Genomic DNA, 22,723 nt, shown 5'->3' with positions numbered 1-22,723 from the left:
ATGAGGCCAGCACAACTCTGACATCAAAGCCAGACAAAGACATTACAATAAAACTACATACCAATATCCTTCATGAAGATGGACTCAACAGTCTTAAACAAAATATTAACAGATAAATCCAGCAATATACAAAAAGTCCACACATGTTCAGCAACCTGGAATTTCTCGGATCCCAGTCCTTTGGGGCTTTTAACGGCGGCTTCGTTAATAGGCACGATTAATGAAATCACTGGCCACTGGTGATTAAAGTCAATCTCTAGCCCCTCTCCCCTCTCTGAAAGTTGAGGAATGAATAAAAGTTCCAACCCTCTAACCATGATTGGTTCCCCTAGCAACTTGCCCCCATCCTGTGGTTACCTAAGGGCTTTCCAAAAGTGGAACCAGGCTTGTTATGAACAACAAAAGATACCTTTACTGCTCTAATCACTTAGGAAAGGGTTTTAGAAGTTCTGTGCCAGAGGAAAATAGAGATGAAGACCAAATATATATTTTTACTATAAATCACAATACCACAAAGAGAAAGGCTCTCAACAAAGTAGGAATAGGAGGAAACTGACATCTATGAAAACCCTACAACTAACATACCTAGTGACAAATAAATGAACACCTTCCTACTAAGATCAGAATAAGGCAAAGATGTCCACTCTCTCCACTTCTGGTCAACATTTCACTGAAGTCCTAACCAGCGCCGTAAGATAAGAGGAACAGGAACACAGACACAGATTGCGATGGAAAATGTAAAACCATCTTTCTTTGCAGACAACATAATTGCATACACAGAAAATCTCACAAAGTTTTTTTTTAATGCTAGAACTATTAATTACTAATAACTGAATTTAGCTAGATCTCAGGATACAAAATCAATATGCAAATGTCAATTGAATTTCTATATACTAACAACAAATAATTGGAAAGTAAGGTTTAAAAACACAATGACAGGGCTTCCCTGGTGGCGCAGTGGTTGAGAATCTGCCTGCCAATGCAGGGGACACGGGTTCGAGCCCTGGTCTGGGAAGATCCCACATGCCGCGGAGCAACTGGGCCCGTGAGCCACAATTACTGAGCCTGCGCGTCTGGAGCCTGTGCTCCGCAACAAGAGAGGCCGCGATAGTGAGAGGCCCGCGCACCGCGATGAAGAGTGGCCCCCGCTTGCCACAACTAGAGAAAGCCCGTGCATAGAAACGAAGACCCAACACAGCCATCCATAAATAAATAAATAAATAAATAAATAAATAAATAAATAAATACATAAATAAATAAATAAAAAACACAATGACAAAAAAAAATACACAATGACACAGCCACGTGAAAAACATAAAAGACTCAGATAAATTTAACAAAATATGTGCAAGATCTTTACAAACATTGCAAAAAGAAATTAAAGAAAACCTAAATAAATGGAGCTATATGATCATGGATAACAGGAGTCAATAATGTTAAGATGTCAATTCTCCCAAAATTGATTTATAGATTTAATGCAATGCCAATCAAAATCTCAACTAACTTTATTATAGAATTAAACATAATCTATAAGTTAAAATTTTATATGGAAATTTCAAAGGACCTAGAATAGCCAAAACAATCTTGAAAAAGAACAAAGTTAGAAGAATTACACTACCTGATTTCAAGATTTCCTATATAGCTATAGTCCACAAGACAGTGAGAAATGACAGAGATTAAACAAATAAATCGATGGAACAGAATAGAAACTCCAATATAAAACCACACTTATATGGTCGATTAATTTTTTTTACAATGGTACCAAAGCAATTCAATGGGGAGTCTTTTGAACAAATGGTTCTACAACAATTGCGTATCTAGGGGGAAAAAAGAACTTTAATGCCTGTCTCTAACCATTCACGAATATTAATTTGAGATGGACCCAAGGCCTAAATATAAAAAAACGAAAACATTTCTAGAAGAAAACACAGGAGACAATCTTGCCAACCTTGGGGTAGGTAAATATTTCTTAGGATCCAGAAAGCACTTATCATAAAAAGAAAAAAAAATAGATTAATTGGATTTCATCTAAATTAAAGCTTCTGCTCATCAAACAATACTATGAGGAAAGTGAAAAAAGGGAAACCACAGACATGGAGAAAATATTCACAAGACATATATCTGACAAGGGACTGTATTCAGAATAAATGAAGAACTCTTACAAAATCAGGGAGAAAAAGACAAACAGACCAATTGCAAAAATGAACAAAAGATTTAAATAGGTATTCACAAAGGAAGGCATATGAATGACCAAAAGCCAAAGAAACAACAGTCAACATCTTGAATCCTCAGGGAAATGTCAATTAAAACCCGGGAGCTGCCACTACCCACCCAGGACAGAGCTCAAAGGAAAGAGAAAGCCTCTACCAAATGCTGGTGGGGAAACACACACTGCTGGTGGGATGGTGAAACATCCTTGGAAAATCGACATTGTCTTATACAGTTATGACTCACCAGTTTCACTTTTAGGTATTAACCCCAGAGGCATGAAACATTCGTACACAAAATTACACATACAAGCATGTTCCCGGCAGCCTTATTCATAAGAGCCTCAAACTGGAAACAACCTGTACTAGGCAGACTCATTCCCTCCCAAAGATCCACCTGAGAAAACTAGAGAAAGAAGAGCGAGTTAAACTGAAACCAAGAGCGAGGTAAACCAAGAGTGAGTTAAACTGAATTGGGAGATTGGGATTGACATATATACACATATGTATAAAATAGCTAACTAATAAGAACCTGCTGTATAAAAAATAAAATTAATTTAATTAATTTTTTTTAAAAAAAGTGAAACCAAGCAGCAGAAATGAAACAATAAAATTCAGAGCAGAAATAGAGAAGTGAACTTGAGAATGCATGCAAAAATGTGGACAAGGACTTCCCTGGTGGCACAGTGGTTAAGAATCCGCCTGCCAATGCAGGAGACACGGGTTCGAGCGCCCTGGTCCGGGAAGATCCCACATGCCGCGGAGCAACGAAGCCCGTGTGCCACAACTACTGAGCCTGCACTCTAGAGCCCACGAGCCACAACTACTGAGCCCGTGTGCTGCAACCACTAAGCCCACACGCCTAGAGCCCGTGCTCTGCAACAAGAGAAGCCACTGCAATGAGAAGCCCACACACCGCAAGGAAGAGTAGCCCCCTCTCGCTGTAACTAGAGAAAGCCTGCACACAACAACAAAGACCCAGTGCAGCCAAAAATAAAATTGATTAATTAATTTAAAAAGAAATGAATCCTTTAAAAAAAATACGGACAAATTTCTATTTTACTGAGTGAAAAAAATACCAGACACAGAAAAGTACACACAGCATGATTCCAATTGTTATGAAATTCTAGAAGTAAAAGTAACCTATGGTGAACTAAATTAAATCAGTTTTGTAGGGATGGGGATTAACTAGGAAGGAGCATGAGAGAGCTTTCCGGGGTGGTGGGAAATGGTGTAGCTCTTGATGGGATGAGACATATGGGTCTGTACATTTGTCAAAATTCATTGCGCTACGCACTAAAGATATGTGTGTTTCACTGTAAGTTAAATGTACCTCGATTTTAAAAATATTTAAAACTTCAAAAAAATTTAACTTTGGAAACAGACATGCTTCAAATTTCAAAAAATTTCAGGTTTTTTTAAAGGAATATGGTTTTGTTTTTGGCTGTGCCATGCTGCGTGTGGGATTCTACTTCCCAGACCAGGGATTAAACCCGTGTCCCCTGCATTGGGAGCACAGAGTGTTAACCACTGGACTGCCAGGGATGTCTCTAAGTATTTTTTTAATGCTGCTCAATTGTTGCCTTGCTTTGTTTTTGAAAAGTCTGATGAAAAGAAAAATTTTTTTTTGCCTTTGTAAGTTATTTGATCTTTTTGTCTGGAGACCTTGGAACTTTTTTCTTTATCTTTGAAATATAACAATTTTACTAAGATATGTCTCAGAATTGATCATTCTGTGTTAATTTTCCCAGGTACCTGGTGAGTCTTTTGAATATGTAGATTTAAGTCTTTTGATGTTATTGTTTCTGGAAAGTTCTCCAGGTTGTAATTTTTTTCTTCCAGTTTTATTGAGATATAATTGGACATACAGCACTGGATAAGTTTAAGGTGTACAGCATAATGATTTGACTTACATAGATCATGAAATGATTACCACAGTAAGTTTAGTGAGCATTCACCATGGCATATAGGTATAAAATAAAAGAAAAAAAATTTTTTTTCCTTGTGATGAGAACTCAGGATTCACTCTCTTAACAATTTTCATATATAACATGCAGCAGTGTTCATTCTATTAATCATGGAGTACATTACAACCCTAGTACTTCTTTATCTTATGACTGAAAGTTTGTACCGTTTGACCACCTCCATCTAATTCCCCCTCCCCCAACCCCTACCTCTGGTAGCCACAAATCTGGTCTCTCTTTCTATGAGTTTGTTGTTTATTTGTTTTGAAGGATAATTGACCTGCAACACTGTTAGTTCCTGGTGCACAACATAGTGATTCTATACTTCTATACATTTCAAAATGATCACCATGATAAGTCTAGTTACCATCTGTCACCACACAAAAATATTACATTATTATTGACTATATTCCCAACACTGTGTATTTCATCCCTGTGATTTATTTATTTTGTAACTGGACGTTTATACCTCTTAATCTCCCTCACCTACTTCTCTCTTGGTTATAGTTTTAAATATTAGTTCTGCTCCATTGTTGTTTTTCTTCTTCAGAGACTCCAGTAATTCAAATGCTAGCCTTTCCTTGCCTGTCTTCCATTTCTCCTACTTTCTCTGTGACCCTTTTTACTTCTCTTAAATTCATTTTTATCGTCTTGGTGGTCTTTCTACTTTTCCTCAATGCCCCTTTCTAATTTTCATTTGAGTCTTCTCTCTCTTGAGCACCTTGAATTCTTTTTTTCACTTCTGAATTCAATCAACTCTCTTTTCCTTTCTTATTAGAGGCTTTTTTATTTTTGGTCCTCTTTGAATTTATAATTCAAGGTGGTTTTTCATATCTTTAAAGGCTTGCTTGAGTATATTGGCCTGCATGTGGGGTGTTGTCTTACACTTTTATCTGAATCATGGTTGTTTTTCAGGGGAGGAATTTTCTCATTGGATGTGTGCTTTTTTTTTTTTTTTTTTTTTTTGCGGTACGCGGGCCTCTCACTGTTGTGGCCTCTTCCGTTGCAGAGCACAGGCTCCAGACGTGCAGGCTCAGCGGCCATGGCTCACGGGCCCAGCTGCTCCGCGGCATGTGGGATCTTCCCGGACCGGAGCACGAACCCGTCTCCCCTGCATCAGGGGGCGGACTCTCAACCACTGTGCCACCAGGGAAGCCCTGGGTGTGTGCTTTTAGGGGGTTTTGCAGTAACTCTATGGATCTATTAATTTTTCTCCTGTTTATATACAACACTATTAGAGTGTTTTGTAGAATTTCAAGTTCAATGGCACCCTCTTCTGTCAGTATACCAAAGTCCAGGTAACTTAGCAGATTTTTAGTTTTGGTGGTAGGTGAAAGGGTTATGTATCCTCCAGTTTGGGAGGTCCTTTTTCTCTTGTAGGACCTTAAATTTTTCCTTTTTGTGCCTTTACCTTTCACCAACCAATTTCAAAGGGTACATCTTTCTTTTTTGCCCCTTTTTTCTCCCCAAAGCTGTGTGTGTTGAAGGCCACCCTTCAAATGAACATTCTTTTCAGTCCCTTTCCTGTGGTCAGTGCTCTGGTTTAGTTGGTGTCTTTCTTCTTTATTGTTTCATATTTTCAGACTTAAGATGGACCTTGTCTTCCTGAAGGTGATTTAGATCAACTCTGAGCCCTGTTGCCAGGTCCTGTCTTCTCTCCTCTCCATAGTTTCTCTCATCCTCCTTTTATCTGCCACAGAGTCTCATGGTGGAGCAGGGGTGGGGTGGGAGTGTGAGAGACTGCAGGCTGGGGCTGGCATAGTTCTCTTCTGCTTATACTGTGTTGAAGTCTGGGTGTTCTCTGAGGTCACATTGTGTGGTTTTACTTTTCTCTTCTTGTTGCTGTGTTGTTTTTCAAGGAAATTTTGAGGGGGGGGAGGGGGGGGACCGAGGCAGCCACCGTTGTCCTCAGCTGCCCAGGTCTATAGTTCAGTTTTATCTGTATTGGAATTCATATCTTACTTCCTCAGTTCTAAGAAGCACATTTTTCACATGTCAACATCTATGAAGTAGGAGCACATTTTTCATTGATGGTGCCTTACACCTGGATCGATGTAGGGGTCTCAGTCACATGGGGGCACTCTCATCCTGAGACCACTTCAAAGTTAAAAGTCTCTGCTGGAGGGTGTTTGGTGGGGGGCACAATGGTGGTGCGATTCAGACCCCAAAGTAGGTTTTGTGGTTTGGATTCTCAGGAGCACCATCCTCCTCCCCCACACTGTGCTGAGTGAGCACGGGTTTTCTTGCTGTACTTTCTGCAAGGCAGGGGTTTTATTTCCTTTTGTTTTGCTTGATCACATTTACACTGTACACACAGCCCTTGGGGTCCAACCTTTTTGGTGGGGCCCCTATTAGACTCCCATCTTGGATAACTTTTCTTTCTTAGCAGCGCATGAAATAATTGTGGCGTGTCCTAAAATATAAACAGAATTGTGTGATATGAGCCCTTCCAGTATTCTTTCGTTATCTGGCTTTTTCCCTCAACATCTGTGCTTAAGACGCCTCCCAATATGTTACATATAGTTGGAGTTCATTCATTTTGGTTGCCGTGTAGTATCCCATCCTATGAACACCAGTTACCCTTCTTACCATGGATGGACATTTGGGTTTAGGTCTGTGGTTAACGCTGCTGTGAATTTGCTCATACATGTGCTCTGAGGCACATCTGCATTCAATTTCCATAGTGTAGGCGTGGCACCAACACTAACATATATGATGCAAAATGTTTCTAAAGTGCTTAAACCACCTCTCATTCCCACAGTATTTTTTTAAGAGTTCCTGTTGCTCCACAACTTCACGAACACTTAACATCAACTTTCTAGTCAACCATCAAAATTTTAGCCAATCTTGTGGGTAGTGTTAATCATATTTCCATGTTAATTTTCACTTTGCTGATTAAATAATGAGGTTGTACATCTTTTCATGCCCTTTTTGGCCATTGGAACGGCATCTTTGGTGATCCCTGTTCAAATATCCTGCACATTTTTCTGTTGGGTTGTCCCTCTTTTTCTTATCGATTTCTAGGAATTCTTTACGTACAGTAATCTGGATACAAGGTCTCAGTTGATTTTATGCTAAATATCTTCTTCCACTTTGCAGCTTTCCTTTCGCTCCCTTACTAGGTCCTCTGATGAAAAGGAGTTCCAAGTTCCATCATTCATTCTCAGACATTACCTTATAAAAATCCTAGAGTTTGGGCTTCCCTGGTGGTGCAGTGGTTGAGAGTCTGCCTGCCGATGCAGGGGACACGGGTTCGTGCCCGGTCCGGGAAAATCCCACATGCCGCGGAGCGGCTGGGCCCGTGAGCCATGACCTCTGAGCCTGCGCGTCCGGAGCCTGTGCTCTGCAACAAGAGAGGCCGCAACAGTGAGAGGCCCGCGTACCGCAAAAAAAAAAAAAAAAAAAAAAATCCTAGAGTTTGCCTTTCTCATTCAGCTCTCCAACCACCCACATCATGGAGATGTGAATCGGGCTCCAGTTTCTTCTAAACATCCAGCATCCTTTATCGAGTGCCCCACCCTGTTCCTGCAGCTCTGGGTGCTTGCTTCCTGCAGTCAAGGGTTGTGTGCTGAGGGACTTCCCTGGTGGCGCAGTGGTTAAGAATTTGCCTGCCAATGCAGGAGACATGGGTTCAAGCCCTGGTCCAGGAAGATCCCACATGCTGCGGAGCAACTAAACCCATGCGCCACAACTACTGAGCCCACAAGCCACAACTAGAGAAAGCCCACACGCAGCAACGAAGACCCAATGCAACCACAAATAAACATAAAATAATAAATAATTTTTTAAAAAAAGAAGAGCTGTGTGCTAGGGACCTGCCTTTGGGCTCTCCCTGCTCGGCACTGCTCTGTTTGTCTGTGCCTAGGCCAACACCCAAGGTTCTCATTCCTACAACTTTATATTAATCCACCTCCCCTGATCCAGAAAGGCCTCCCCCTCCTCCTGCCACAAGACTGTCGTGGCCATTCTTGGCCCTTTGCATTTCTACAGAACTTTTAGAATCATTGCCCAGCTTCCTCGTTTTCTCTTTTTCCTCTTTTACCCCTGGGCAACTGCTTTTACTGCACTGGCCCTCAAAGCTGGACTAGGAGTAATCCTTGGTTTGTCACACTCATCCATCACAGCTCTATGCATGGCCTGCTTTAATTTAGTTCTTTACTTACAGCAAGGATTCTTCTCAGTAATCGAATGCACACTTGTGAAGCTGTCACCCGTACAAAAGCCAGGGCCCTAGTTATGGACTACGTCTAAGTACAGGGCTGCCCACTGTCACTGCTTCCATCCCCCTGGCTCATCCACCCAAGGGTCTTCATTCTTTTGCTTTCTTTTTATATAGTGTGATTGCATCTAAACATATTCTTAAAAACATTTTATTTATAGTTTCAATAATTTTATATAAAGAGTAGCATGCTGCATGTAGTCTTTGGAGACCTTTTTTCACCAGCCTGATATTAATGTAGATTTTTAGATCTTTTTTTTTTTTAATTTTTATTTATTTATTTATTTATGGCTGCGTTGGGTATTCATTGCTGCGCACGGGCTTTTCTCTAGTTGTGGTGAGCGGGGGCTACTCTTCGTTGCAGTGGCTTCTCATTGCAGTGGTTTCTTTTGTTGCAGAGCACGGACTCTAGGCGCGCGGGCTTCAGTAGTTGTGGCACGCGGGCTCTAGAGCAGAGGCTCAGTAGTTTTGGCACACAGGCTTAGTTGCTCTGCGGCATGTGGGATCTTCCCGGACCAGGGCTTGAACCCGTGTCCCCTGCATTGGCAGGCGGATTCTCAACCACTGCACCACCAGGGAAGCCCAGATTTTTAGATCTTGATTGTCTATTCTAATCTAAATCTAGTAACACCAGTTTTCCTTTCTTTAGTATTGCATTGTATGTCTCTTTCCATTTTTTAAAATAGACTTTTCTTTTTTTGGAGCTGTTTTAGGTTTGCAGAAAAATTAAGCAGAAAGTGCAAAGTTCCATCTACTTCCCTCCCCTGCCAGCCTCCTTTCTTGGTAACGTCTTGCCTTAGTGTGGTATGTTTCTTACAATTGATGAGCCAATATTGATATATTATTATTAACTAAAGTCTATAGTTGACATTACAGTTCACTCTTGGGGGTGTACGTTCTATGGATTTGGACACATGTACAGTGAGTGACAAGCATTCACTGTTATAGCCTCACACAGAAGAGTTGCACTGCCCCCAAACCCCCTGTGCTCCGGCTATTCATCCCTCCCTCCCACTAAACCCCTGGCAACCACTGATCTTTTGAGTGTCTACATGGTTTTCCCTTTTCCAGAATGTCATAGAGCTGGAATCATACCGTATGTAGCCTTTTCAGGTTGGCTTCTGTCACTTTCTGACATGCTTTCAGGTTCCTCTGTGTCTTCATGGCAACCACTCTCACTCCTAGGAGCTCTTTCTCTTTCTTATTTCTTTTTTTTGGGAGGGGCGGTGGGGTGAAATGATCACCACAGTAAGTCTAGTTAACAATCATCATCATTCATAGTTACAGATTTTTCGTCCTTGTGGCGAGCTATTCTCTTAGCAAGTTGCAAATACACAATACAGCGTTAACATCTGTGGTCGCCATACGCACATTACGTCCCCAGGACTTACTTCTTTTATACCTGGAAGTCTGTACCTTTTGACCCTCTTCACCATTTCGCTTACCTCTGACCCCTCACCTCTAGCCACCACCAGCATGTTCTCTGTAGATATGAGCTGAGTTTTTGTTTGTTTGGTTTGGGTTTTGTTTTCATTTTGGATTCCACATGTAAGCAAGATCATGTGGTATTTATCTTCCTCTGTCTGACCTAGTCCACTAAACCTAATGCCCTCAAGGTCCGTCGATGTTGTCTCAAATGGCAACATTTCCTTCTTTCTTATGGCTGAAAAATACTTCATTTTATATATATGTATATATACATATGCCACATCTTCTTTATCCATTCATGTGCTGATGGGCAATTAGGTTGTTTCCATATCTTGGCAACTGTAAATAATGCTGTTATGAACATGGGGGTGCATATACCTTTTCAAGTTAGTGTTTTCGCATTTTTCAGATAAATTCCCAGAAGAGGGATTGCTGGATCACATGGTGATTCACTTTTTAGTATTTGGATGAATCTTCCTACTGTTTTCCATAATGGCTGCACCAATTTACATTCCCGCCAACAGTGTACAAGGGTTCCCTTTTCTCCACGTCCTTCTCAACACTTGTTAGTTCTTGTCGTTTTGATAACAGGTGTGAGATGATACCTCATTGTGGTTTTGATTTGCATTTTCCTGATGGTGAGCGATGCTGAGCACCATTTCACGTACCTGTTGGCCATCTGTATGTCTTCCTTAAAAAAATGTCTATTCAGGGCTTCCCTGGTGGCACAATGGTTGAGAGTTCGCTTGCCGATGCAGGGGACACAGGTTCGTGCTCCGGTCCGGGAAGATCCCACGTGCCGCGGAGCGGCTGGACCCGTGAGCCATGGCCGCTGAGCCTGCGCGTCTGCTCCGCAACGGGAGAGACCACAACAGTGAGAGGCCCGCGTACCGCAAAAAAAAAAAAAGAAAGAAAAATGTCTGTTCAGATCCTCTGCCCATTTTTTAATCGGATTGTGTGGCGAGTTTTTGTTTGTTTGTTTCTGCTATTGAGTTGTGTGTGTGTTTCAAGTATTTTGAATATTAACCCCTTTTCATAAATATGATTTGCAAATATTCTCTCCTACTCACTAGGTCGCCTTTTCATTTTGTAGATGGTTTCCTTTGCTGTGCAGAAGCTTTTTAGTTTGATGTTGTCCCGCTTGTTGATTTTTGCTTTTGCTGCCTTTGCTTTTGGTGTCAGACCCAAAAAATGATTGCCAAGACTGACGTCATGGAGCTTACCACCTATAGGTTTTCTTCTAGGAGTTTTATGGTTTCAGGTCTTATATTCAAGTCTTCAATCCATTTCGAGTTAATTTTTGTGTGTGCTGTAAGATAGAGGTCCAGTTGCATTCTTTCGTACGTGGCTGCCCAGTTTTCCCAGCGCCATTTGTTGAAGAGACTGTCCTTTCCCCATTGCATGTTCTTGGATCCTTTGTTGTAAATCAATTGACCACGTCTGCGTGGGCTTATTTCTGGGCTGGGAACACTTTCCTGACTTGGCTCCCGGAGCCCACCCTCGCCTGGCTCCTCCCCCCCCAGCCCAGCCGCTCCTGTGCAGCCTCCTGGCTGCTTCCTCCTGTACCCCTGGCTTCTTAACGCAGGGGCCACAGGGCTGAGCCTCAGGCCCCATCTTCACTTACACTCCCTGCCCTGGTGGCCACTTCCGTCCCCCTGGTTTAAGTATCACCTAAGCCCAGGCGCCTCCCGAGTGTTCACCCTGGCCAGATGCACGGGGATGTCTAATGGGCGTCCACTTGCCACGTCCAGGCCACCCCCTGACCCTGCCCTGCACCTGTTCGTCTTGCCAGCTCCTGTGTCAGACGTGGCGATTCATCCTCCAGCTTCAGGCCAAAGCTCTCAGTGTCGCCTTGGCTCTCTTCTCCACCCCACAGCCCATCCTCTGGGAAGCCCTGCGGTCCACCTGCCTCCATCTCCCCCAGCCGCCGACACCACCACCCTAGTTAGGACATAACGAGCTCTCTCTGCGCGTCCTGGCCCGTTTCCAGCCCCTCCGTCCCAGCAGCCAGAGTGGTCCTTTAAAACTAGGTCGGATCATGTATCTTCTCCACTCCAAACATTCCAGCGGCCCCCACGTCATTCAAAGTCAAAGCCAGAACCTTTACGGCACCCAACAAGTCGTGACGTTGCCCCACGACCTCACTGTCCTCCTGCCCTCCACTGCTCAGGCCACGCCGCCCACACGGGCCCTGAACACACCACGCAGGCCACCGTCTCAGAGCTGCAGCCTCTCCCAATGCCCTCAGGTCTCCGCAGGCACCCCCTTCTTAGTGGAGGCCTCCCGACTGCCCTGCTTACAATGGAGGACACCCAGGTGTGTCCTCCTGCCGTGCCCCCTCCTGCCGTGCCCCCTCCCGCCCTGCTTTACGCACATGGGGTAGGGTCTGACGCACCGTTGTTTACTGCCGAAGTCAAACCCTAGGGGGGTCACGCCCAGGATTCTTACTGGTTCTGTCTCTGCTCAGTACCCTGGGACGTTGCCTGACCGTGACGGTGCCCAGCACAGAGGTGCCGACACCCACAGGGAGTAGAATAGAAGCCTCGGCCCTCTGTGCACCCTCGCCCCTGGGGAGCCATCTCACCTAAGCCCCTTGAGGCAGCTTTGCCCTTGAGAGGTGAAGTGACTTGGCCAAGGTCACCCAGCCAGCACGGGGCAGAGCATGGATTTGAGTCCAGGCCCTTCTCACTGCAAAGGCGCCACTCCTTCTAGGTGGGCGGTGACCTCAGTCTGGAATCTCCCAGAGTCCTCTGAGCCCACTCAGCCAGGGTCAGATGGGACTGGGGTGGCCTCCCCAGCGCTCAAGGGCAGCCCTCCTGGGATATCTCTGAAAGCTGGGGGTTGCAGCTCATCAAACCCCCCAACTATGCCCTCCCCACCCACACCCCATCATTCCAGGGTCCCTCCTGCCCCTCCAGCCCGTTCCATCCAGCACTCAGGCCCAAAGACACCTAGCACAGAAAACAAGAGGGCCGTCATGGCCCCTGACACTGGAGAGCCCTGGTGCCCCCTGCCTCGCCCAGCCTTGCAGGGCCATGCTTCCCCCCCGAACCAGGCAGAAAGGCCATGGGACTAGGCAGGCCTGACCTCCTGCACCATCTCCCCGTTACGAGGCAGGGCCCTGATCAGAGCACATCCTGTCTCCAGTCCTCAGTTTCCTCATGTGCAAAATGGGCACAAGGACACTGAAAAGCTCTGCACACACCAGTGATGGCCCCTAAGTTGACCCAGGTTGGTGCCAGGGGAGCTGGACCCCAGCAAACCCAGGCTTAGGAGGAAGCAGCCACGGCAGGCTTCCAGGAGGAAGTGACTGTAGGGCGAGCCCTAAAAGCTGAGCGGGAATAGGCCAGGTGAGGAGGCCAGAGGCAGGAGAGGAGGGAAGGCAGGCGGGCCCTGGAGGTCAGAGGGAAGGCAGGCGGGGCCCTGGAGGTCAGAGGGCAGGGGCAGAGGGCGATGGCTTTGGGCACCAGCTGGACTTGCCCTGACAGTACTTGGGAGCCATGGAGGGTGACAGACAGAGTCTGCAGCTGGGGTAAGAGGGGCCTGATAGAGGGGACACCCAGAAACACGGACCGGGGCCGCTGGCCCAACCGCTGCCGCATCCCCCGGGCCACACTGCTGTCCAGGCCCCGCCCCTCGTGCCCCTCCCCCACCTCAATATGCTCTTATCCACCCCTCACCCACCTGTCCTGCCAGGGTTCAGCTCAGGACCCAGCCTGGCCTCCTCCCCTGGCCTCCACTCCAGACCCCTGAGGCCCTGGGCATGGCGGCCCGCTGCTGTGACCCAGCCTGGCCAGGCCAGAGTTTCAGCGCTGCCCTCACGGCCACCCTTTGCCCACAGCCATACCTTCCAGCTGTGGAGAGCCCTGGGGGCCGAGCGGCCGTGAGCTGCCTGGTGCTGGCCAAGCTGCTAGCCTGGGTGCTGGAGCGGCCCCTACCCACCAGGACCAGTGACGGCAGCCCCCGGCCCACGGAGAAGGCCTACCTGCGCTCCATGGCCGTGAGTCTCTCTGCCAACACCCTCAGACGCTGTCCCCAGCTGCCTTCTTGTGTGCGTTCAGCCAGACATGGGCGTGGGGCACCCACCGTGTGCCCAGTCCCGGCGGACGGGGAGCCCCATATCCAGGCTTCAGAAGAAACCCACCCTGCCCAGCCTGGCCTGGCAGAGGGGTCCTCCGAGGTTGCCCAGCCGGGGACTGACCACACAGGCCCTGGGTCCAGGCCCGGCTCCCTACTTCCTGGTCGAGGGCTCTGGACCACGCCCACCAGGTTCAGGCACGAGAAAGGGCGTGGAGAGATCCATGAACCCCTGCCCCCATACTTGGGTTCTGGAGGTTGTCCATTCTGGAGGAATCTTAGAGGCTGCCTCTGGTAGCTCCCACCCTCCTGTAGGAACCCCCGCTACCGCCCACCCCGCAGCTTTCTGCACAAGCCCAGGCCCTGCTTGCACAGCCCCAGGAACAGGGAGCTCACTTGCTAACTCGCCACACCTGCCCCTGGGCTGCACTCTGAAGGGGCGGCAGCTGTGCCCCAGCCCTGTTTTATTCCAGGCTAAGAACCCACCTCCACCCCAAAAGCCCCCTGAGCAGTGAGCATGCAGCCGTCCCCCGCCACTCAGAGCACCCTGGACAAGCGGCCGCCCCCAGCAGAGGGGTGTGACAGCTGAACCCGGTGGCGGCAGGAAGCCCCACCCTGTCTCCGGGCCTGGCCGACCGTCAGCCCTGCTCCTTGATGCCCCCAGCCCCCGGGCCCTCCCTGTAGGAGACCACACTCAGCGTGGGGTCAGCAGGGTGGCCTTCCCTGGGTCCCGCCGCGCCCCAAGCCCCTGCCTTCCCCTTGTCGTGGCTCCGCAGTGCTGGCCCCTGACCCTGAGAACATTCTGGACCAAATGCCCCTCTGGGCACGGGAGACCCCGGGGCTGCTGTCTGGTAGCTCTGCCTTCTGGGCCACGTGTCCCCTCAACATTCGTTCATGGGCACCTGTTGTGTGCCAGCCTCTGTGCTGGGGATACTGTGAGAAGCAAAGCCCATGGGGCTGAGGGGCCTGACACGAGGCAGTGGCAGCGCAGAGGGCAGAGTGGACGGGGCTTGTGGGATGGAGGACCCAGGCCTGCAGGGAGGGCAGCGGGAGAGGGGAGGCATGGAGGGTCCAGAGAGAGAGCCGGGCCCTGAGGGAGGGACGTCTCGGGCAAGGACTTGGCTGTGGTCCTGGAGGCTGTGGGCAGGCACAGGGAGGCGAGGTTGGACGTGGGTTTTGTCAGAAGGTTAATCCGCAGGCCTGGACCCCAGACCCCTTGAGTGTCCCCTGCTGCCCCGACAGGCCATGAACACGCTGCACGAGCTGCAGTTCGCCCGAGAGTTCAAGAAGGCCGTGCAGGAGGCTTACCCCAAACTCTTCCTGGCCCTCCTCACCCAGATGCACTACATTTTGGAGCTGAACCTGCCCAAGGAGCCCCAGCCCGGCCAGGAGGCCCAGGAGGCAGCCGTGCGCAGCACCCAGAGGTAAGGCCCAGACCCCTGGGCAGAGACGGTGTACTGGCCTCCCAGGGCTGAGTGACAGAGTTCCACACCGGGCAGCTTAGAGCAGCAGGCCTTTATTCTTGCGCAGTGCCGGAGCCCGGGGGTCTGAAATCCAGGGTTGGCAGGGCCGTGCTCCTCTGAAACCTGCAGGGGAGGGTCCTTCCTGCCTCCTTGGTGTTCCTTGGCTTGTAGATGCATCACTCTCATTTCTGCCTCCGTCTTCACTGTGTGTTTCTGTGTCTAAATTTCCCTCTTCTTTTTTTTTTTTTTAAGAGTGAGCAGTGTGTTGTATACAAGTGCTCTTTGTTTTTTTTTTTGGCTGTGTTGTGTCTTTGTTGCTGTGCGCGGGCTTTCCGTAGTTGCGGCAAGCGGGGGCTACTCTTGGTTGTGGTGCACGGGCTTCTCATTGCAGTGGCTTCCCTTGTTGCGGAGCACGGGCTCTAGGCACATGGGCTTCAGTAGTTGTGGCTCGCGGGCTCAGTAGTTGTGGCTCGCCGGCGCTAGAGCGCAGGCTCAGTAGTTGTGGCGCACGGGCTTAGTTGCTCCGTGGCATGTGGGATCTTCCCAGACCAGGGCTCAAACCCGTGTCCCCTGCCTTTGCAGGCGGATTCTTTTTTTTTTTTTTTTTTTTTGCGGTACGCGGGCCTCTCACCGCTGTGGCCTCTGCCGTTGCGGAGCACAGGCTCCAGACGCGCAGGCCCAGCGGCCACGGCTCACGGGCCCAGCCGCTCCGCGGCGTGTGGGATTTTCCCGGACCGGGGCACGAACCCATGTCCCCTGCATCGGCAGGCAGACTCTCAACCACTGTGCCACCAGGGAAGGCCCGGCAGGCGGATTCTTAACCACTGCGCCACGGGGGAAGTCCCTCCCTCTTCTTATAAGGACACCAGTCATGATGAATTAAGGCCACCCTAATGACCTTGTCTTCACTTGATTCCACCTGTAAAGACCTAGCTTCCAAATGAGGTCACATTCTCAGGTACCCGGGGTTAGGACTTCGACAGCTTCTGGGGACACAGTTGAATCCCCAACAGACATGATTCCAAACACCAGCTGTGGCCAGCACAGCAGTCAGCGCAGAGGGTGGGCGTGTGTCACGCTTCCTTGTGACCATAGGTGCCTGGCAGCAGAGACACCCCATGACAGCTGACACACGGGGACTCCAGGTGCCCACATGGGACACCACATCTTACCCAAGTGTGGTCCTTCCAGGGATTCTGCGAGACGAATGTTGTCTTCCCCCTTTGATGGATGAGGAAACTGAGATTCAGAGAGGGTCAGAGGCTTCCTCTGAGCCACACAGAATGTCCGTGCATTGCTGAACTAGAGCCCATAGAACGGCAGAGGTGCCTGCCCAGCCACCACTCGGCCCCTGCAGGCAGACGCCCTCCGGGTTCCCTTGCACAGGGCGCGGGACCCTGGCACGTTTTCGCTCTGATGCGGTGGACAGTTGTCAGCCTCCCCCCCTCCCACTCCTGACCAGTGTGGACTGGACCCATGTGGGAGGGTCGTAGCCGGGGTTGGCAGGCTTGCCTTCCCTCTGCACTGGGGCATATCTTGAGAAATCCATTAAGCGAGTCTTTAAAAGCCTCGGGCGACCTCCTTCCATTTGTTGGTATTATGATGAGCTTCACACAAGCTGTCAGTTTTAACAGCTCTCCCCAAGACACTCACTGAAAAAAACTGTCACTCCTCTCATATTGCTTCTGAATTCGAATGTGCACCAAGTTCCTTTTTTATTCAAATCAACCAAGCAAAATGCATGAATCTGCCCTAATAAGCTATTAAAACGTTCTCCTCCCAGAAACAGGAGGGTTAGGAGAAAGCTACGATGAACTGCCTGGTCCATCAGCTTCCCTCCCCCGCCCCATGAGGTCCAGCCTCCCCTTCTCCCCCTTACCACCCCCCCACTGCCCTCCACCCCTAAGTCAGGTCAGGCCTCGCCTGTGCTCAGAACCCTCCCTGCTTCCTCCCTCTTTCACTCTGAGAAGGGCCCAACCCTTCCGGTGGCCCACTGGTCCTTCCTCATCTGGGTGCCTGTCTCCTCCAGGACCTCAGTTCCTGCCACAAGCCCCCACTATCCATGCACACCCTCTGCTCCAGCCTCAGCATCTTCCTGCCGTTTCTCAAACCCAGCACACTCCTGCCTCAGGACCTTTGCAGCTGCTGCGCCCTCTTCCTGGGATGCTCTTCCCCCCCGTAGCCTCACCTCCTGTGGGCTAGCAGTCCTCCTCCCTCCCTGCTGTGTTCTCCCCCAGCCCATCCCAGCTACAGCTGTCATCTGTGCCCCATATAATGGGGGCTCCAGGGAGCAGAGACATATGTCTGTCTCACACAGGGCTCCCCCACTGAGCAAGATGGCTCCCGGTGAGGTCACTGGGAGCACCAGGGGGCCTTCTGCTCAGGCTCAGTTGTGTCAAGATGCTCCAGCAGCCTCAGCCCTCCCCTCTCCCACCTCGCAGGTCCTGGCTTTTCTCTGGGCAGGTCCTCCCGGAAGAGAAGGGCGGGGCCCCAGCAACCACAGGACAGACTCCCATCCTGGGCATGTCCACTGGCTCTAATTGGCCCAGCTTAGTTCACAGGCCCACCCCGAACCAACTGCCTTGGCCACAGGGGCATGTGGGTCTCTGACTGACCAGGTCTGTCTCCCACACCTTCCCTGGAGCTGGGATGGGACCTGGGCCCCTTGCCCAGAGGACAACTGCGATGCTGATACCACCCCAAGGGGCCCAAGAGCACAGCAGGCCAATCAGCAGTGATGTCCGCCAGCCATCAAGGACAATGAAGAGGTCAGCAGCCGCTCCTGGGCCTCAGAGGGCAGCACCATCCAGGCGCATCACTGTGGTCCCAAGTCTGACACTAGGTGGATTTGTGGTACCATCAAGCGGGACGGGGGCCGAAGAGGGATCTGGGCACTCACTACCGAGAGGCCCACTGTCTTGTGGGTGCCCCCGGCATCATGAGGGTAGCACGGGACACCTGTGGCAGCCACGCAAGGCTCAAGGCAGTGTCAGACTAGTCCTGGGCCTCTGAGGTTCCTGACGTCCTGCTAAGCTGTGCCAGCCCCTGGAACCAACAAGTGAGGGTTTGGCAGGGCTTCCTGCCAGGGAAGTTGAGCAAGCGTGGATGGCCCTGTCTGTGGGACTCTCCCTTTCCTTTGCATCTCTGATGAACAAAACCCCTTTCTTTTAAAGACATTTCCTGCTTTGGTTGGTTCTCAGCCAGGTCCTCCTCAAGGCAATGTCCACCCTACCCCACAAAGGACTTCTCATTCCTCTTGTTTCATCCATTATGGGCTGAATCTCTTTAACTCTAATGGGACATCTCATTTCTCTTCATTTCAAAGACACTCCCTTCATCCACTGATAGGTATAATCCAACATATTTTCCTTCTTGCCCTGGCTGCCAGGAAGCTCACATAAAATTAATGTTCAGGGCTTCCCTGGTGGCGCAGTGGTTGAGAGTCCGCCTGCCGATGCAGGGGACATGGGTTCGTGCCCCGGTCCGGGAGGATCCCACATGCCGCGGAGCGGCTGGGCCCATGAGCCATGGCCGCTGAGCCTGCGCGTCCGGAGCCTGCGCGTCCGGAGCCTGCGCGTCCGGAGCCTGTGCTCCACAGTGGGAGAGGCCACAACAGTGAGAGGCCCGCATACCGCAAAAAAAAAAAAAAAAAAAAAATTAATGTTCAGTAATCTCTCACTGTGGCACGGGGGTGCTTCCTTTTGTTTCTAACTTCCTGATTAGTCCTCTTTTCAACTTAAAGCTTTAAGTTTAATTTAAAGCTCTTTTATTTAAAACACTGTTCGTAGTCCTGGGTTTTGGCAGTCGACAAGGAACAAATAAGCAGTTAATAATGATATATCTCTGAGATCTAAGATCTCCTCCTAACCCCACTGTGAACACTCTGAGCTGGTCTCTCCATCTCATGGTCTTGGTTTCTTCTTCTGTGCGATGGGGTTGGTCCCTCCCCAGGTGTTGTGCGGGTCAGGCGCCGCAGGGGACTGGGTAGCCTCTATGCTAGGGTGACCCTGTGCAAGTGACCAACACTTGGGGCCTCAGTTAAGGGTTAGATCATGAGCCGAGCCCAGCCCAAACGTCTTCTGTTTGATTTGCCCACTTGGGGTGCCCTGGTCTCAGGCCCAATGACCTCCTGATTCCTCGGACCCATGGGGGTTGTGACTTCCCAGGGGTTGAGCAGGGGTTCCTGAGCAGGAAGGGACGGACGGGAAGACTGGTGTTCTGCCCAAGTCTGGAGTCCCCACGGCCCTGCTCGGACCTGCCTCCTTCCCCGGCCCCTGGCCTCAGCCTCGGCCCCCCCTTCCACTTCGTGCTCCCCGCAGCTCTTGGTCGAAAAGAGGAGAGAAAGGACTAACGGATTATTTATTATTTGGTCGATACTTGCTAAGGGTACTGTGTGTCCTGCTATTATTATTTAATGAATACGGATGGTGCTTGCTGTGTCACGGACCAAGCTCAGTCACCAGAGAGCTATCCCTGCACTCAGGAGCTCAGCCCTATGGAAATGCAGATGGGGTCAAGTGACAGCCCGGTGATGCATGACACACCCTGGAGAGTGCCCTGAAGGAGAGGCACAGCTTCTGCAAAGGATGACCTTGGGGGGCGCCCCCTGCCTGTGGTTCCCCGACGACCCGGCCTCTGAGCACAGACCTGAATGATGGTTAGAGCTCACTGGGTGGGGGAAGGAGGGCAGAGAGCCTTCCAGGCAGGGGGACCCCAAAGAGGAAGGGACAGGAAGGAGGTGACCCCACGGCTCAGCCCCAGAGCAGTGGGGAGCCACAGGGGGCCCTGTGCCGCGGACATGGCAGTATCCGGTCGGCACTGGGGCTGCGTACAAAGATGAGGAGACAGATCCGCCTCCTGCAGCTCACGTCAGATGGGGGGACACCAAGAGGAAAGGAAAGGACCGCGCCCATTCCCTCATCCCCCCGGGACAACAGCGGTCCGTGTCCCGTGGCACTGATGCACCAGAAGCCCTAGCTCTGTGCGAACCCCGCAGGCTCCCTGCACCTCTGCAGCCTGCCCTCCAGCCCTCCCTCATCTTCAAAGTCACTCTGCCCCAGGCATCCCTGGGGGGAGGCTGAAGGAGAGCATGGCTTCACCCCAGGAGGAAGGGTGGGGAGTCCTGCATGGCCGGGCTGGGACCCGAGGGCCTCTGTCTTCTGTTGGTCAAGGAGCTGCATGGATTTCAGGCAACAAGGGTCCCTGTGCGTTGCCCGGGGTCCTGGGCTGGGGGTGGTCTTAGGCTTTAGGGCCCCACAAGTGATGCTGTTCACCCCAAGAGACAGCAAGGGAGTCCCCAGGACGCCCAAATCAGCCAAACGCCATCTTTCCAGAAGCCCTGCTGTGGTGCAGGGACACAGCGACCGTGAGAGGCGATGCCCAACGTGCCCCAGGACCAGAAGCTTCCGAGAGTCATCACAGAGCAGACAAAATGCCAGTGTGCCCAGAGTCACCTTCTCCTGAAACCGGCATCACTCTGGCTGAGACCAGTGACCTGGAAAACGCAGCCTCTTTTTAGTGGCACAGCTTGGGGGCGAGATGACAAGCCAGCTGACATTTGAGTCGGCCCCACTGGGGACTTTCACGGAGTGGCATTTCATCCCTTCACATTTGGTTTTGCAAATCTGATAGTTGTGCCTGGTCCAAGCTGACAGCCTCACTCTGGGGGCGCTCACACGTCCAGGTGACACCACCAGGCGCGGGGTGGCTAGGCAGGGAGACGGGCCACCGAGCTATTCCCGGGCCCTCCACCCGTGCGCAGCCTGCAGGGCCCGGGGCAGCCCAGAGCCCGTGGCTCGACACCACTGTGCAGGTCTGGAGCCCGCGGCCTAGCCGCGCTTCGCTTCTGCGGCCCCTGGCCAGGCTGTGTGACCCGGACGGGGCACAGGCAGCGTGCTCCCTGACCCACACCTCGTCCCGCCACGCTCCGGGTCCGGCTCTCTTTCTTGAGTCCACGCGAGCACGCGGCCGGTGGACCTGGTTTCCCCGCGTCCTCAGGAGCTGCAGATGGACCCTCCTCCGGGCCCCCGTGACACACACACCCCCGCTGTCCTCCTCCCCTGCCAGGACCCTCTGCATGCTCAGCTCCACGTTTAAACGGCAGGGTCCATCGAGGCTCCGCTGGGACCCCCTCCACCCTGCAACTGGGGAAACCACCTGTCCCCGGTGTCTCCTAGCTCTCTCTCTCCAGCCCTGTCCCCTCAGCCCCAGCCCTGGAAAGCCAGCTGTGGGCACCTAACACTGACCACGTGCCAAAACTGTCTCAAGCTTCCTCCTGGACCCGCCCCTCCCAGGAGGCCCCCTCCAGTCTCCTGCTCCGCCACCGGGCCCGCACCCATCCCGCGCCCCGACATCTCTGTTGAAGGAGGCTGGGAACGAGCTGCCCCCGGGAGGCCCCAGTGCTTCCGGGCCCTGAGTGCAGACGGGAACCACAAGGCACCTTTCCACCCGCGGCGGCTGGGCACCCTCCCCACGGGCAAGGCTGGCTGGGGACCCCTCTGCTCTGCCGCAGCACGTCGCTGGATGCACTGAAGAGCCTGCTGTCCGCCACCGGGCACTGGCAGGACTTCGCCCACCTGGAGCTGCAGGGAGCCTGGGACCTCTTCGCCACCACCACACCGACCCGCAGGGCATGGGCCTCCTCGCCAGGTGGGGGCGGGGCTGGGCCAGGGAAGGGGACTGCCCGGGTCGCCCCTGCCCAGGAGGCTAGGCTGTGGACTGCCGTACCTCAGGGCCTGCCTGCGAGCACAGCCCCACGGACTCACACGTGTGCACGCAGGGCATGGAAAGCACTGGTGCCCCACCCCCATCTCACGCGCACACCCTGGAAGCCTAGGATGCAGGCATCTTCCCCCGGCCCCTTCCACGGCCTGAGGCCTCCTAGGGGACAAGGGCCAAGTCTGCTCCCCTGTCCATCCCATGCTCAGCCCGGGCCTGGCAGCCAGTGGGCAGCCAGTGGGCGGCCAGTGGGCGCAAAGGGAGCAGGAAACGGTCGAAGAGAGATGTGCCCACCCAGGCTCAGCAACACCTCTGGCCGCCTGGCCCCTGGGTTGGGTTGTGTGGGGAGGGGGACACGGGGCTGTGTCCGCAAGCCCAGGCCCTGCCCCGCCCTTCGCCTGTGCCCAGGGCCATGGTGCAGAACCGCTGCAAGCAAGTCAAGGCGCTGATCGCCCAGCTGCTACCCAACCTATGGAGCCAGGCGGAGCGGGGGAGGAAGGCAGCCATCATCATCCTCACGGGGGCCTGGGTGCGGCGAGGGGAGACCCTCAGAGACAGCCTGAGCCCCCTCGTCCGGCTGCCTCAGCCGCCGCCAGAACCACACCAGGACCTCACCTGCCCAACAAACCCCTCACACCCCTCCTTCCC

At 51.6% G+C, this 22,723-nt stretch overlaps 1 protein-coding gene across 1 annotated transcript in view; it reads left to right on the top strand.

Moving 5' to 3' along the window:
• The window catches only part of LOC308630044 (maestro heat-like repeat family member 5), a gene marked incomplete at both ends in the record, with an annotated part of 37,291 nt that overhangs the window by 6,382 nt on the left and 8,186 nt on the right, over nt 1-22,723 (top strand). The window contains 7 exon segments of the mRNA XM_081258425.1: nt 11,989-12,076; nt 13,660-13,700; nt 13,703-13,818; nt 15,138-15,319; nt 21,870-21,967; nt 21,970-22,006; nt 22,484-22,598. Of these exon segments, the coding sequence (XP_081114551.1) occupies nt 11,989-12,076; nt 13,660-13,700; nt 13,703-13,818; nt 15,138-15,319; nt 21,870-21,967; nt 21,970-22,006; nt 22,484-22,598 (677 nt within the window).

This window comes from Mesoplodon bidens (assembly GCF_964165515.1).
Source record: "Mesoplodon bidens genome assembly, chromosome: 16".
Classification (NCBI taxonomy): domain Eukaryota; kingdom Metazoa; phylum Chordata; class Mammalia; order Artiodactyla; family Ziphiidae; genus Mesoplodon; species Mesoplodon bidens.
The sequence above is the reverse complement of the archived record's forward strand: the minus strand, read 5'-3'. Positions and strand labels throughout refer to the sequence as shown.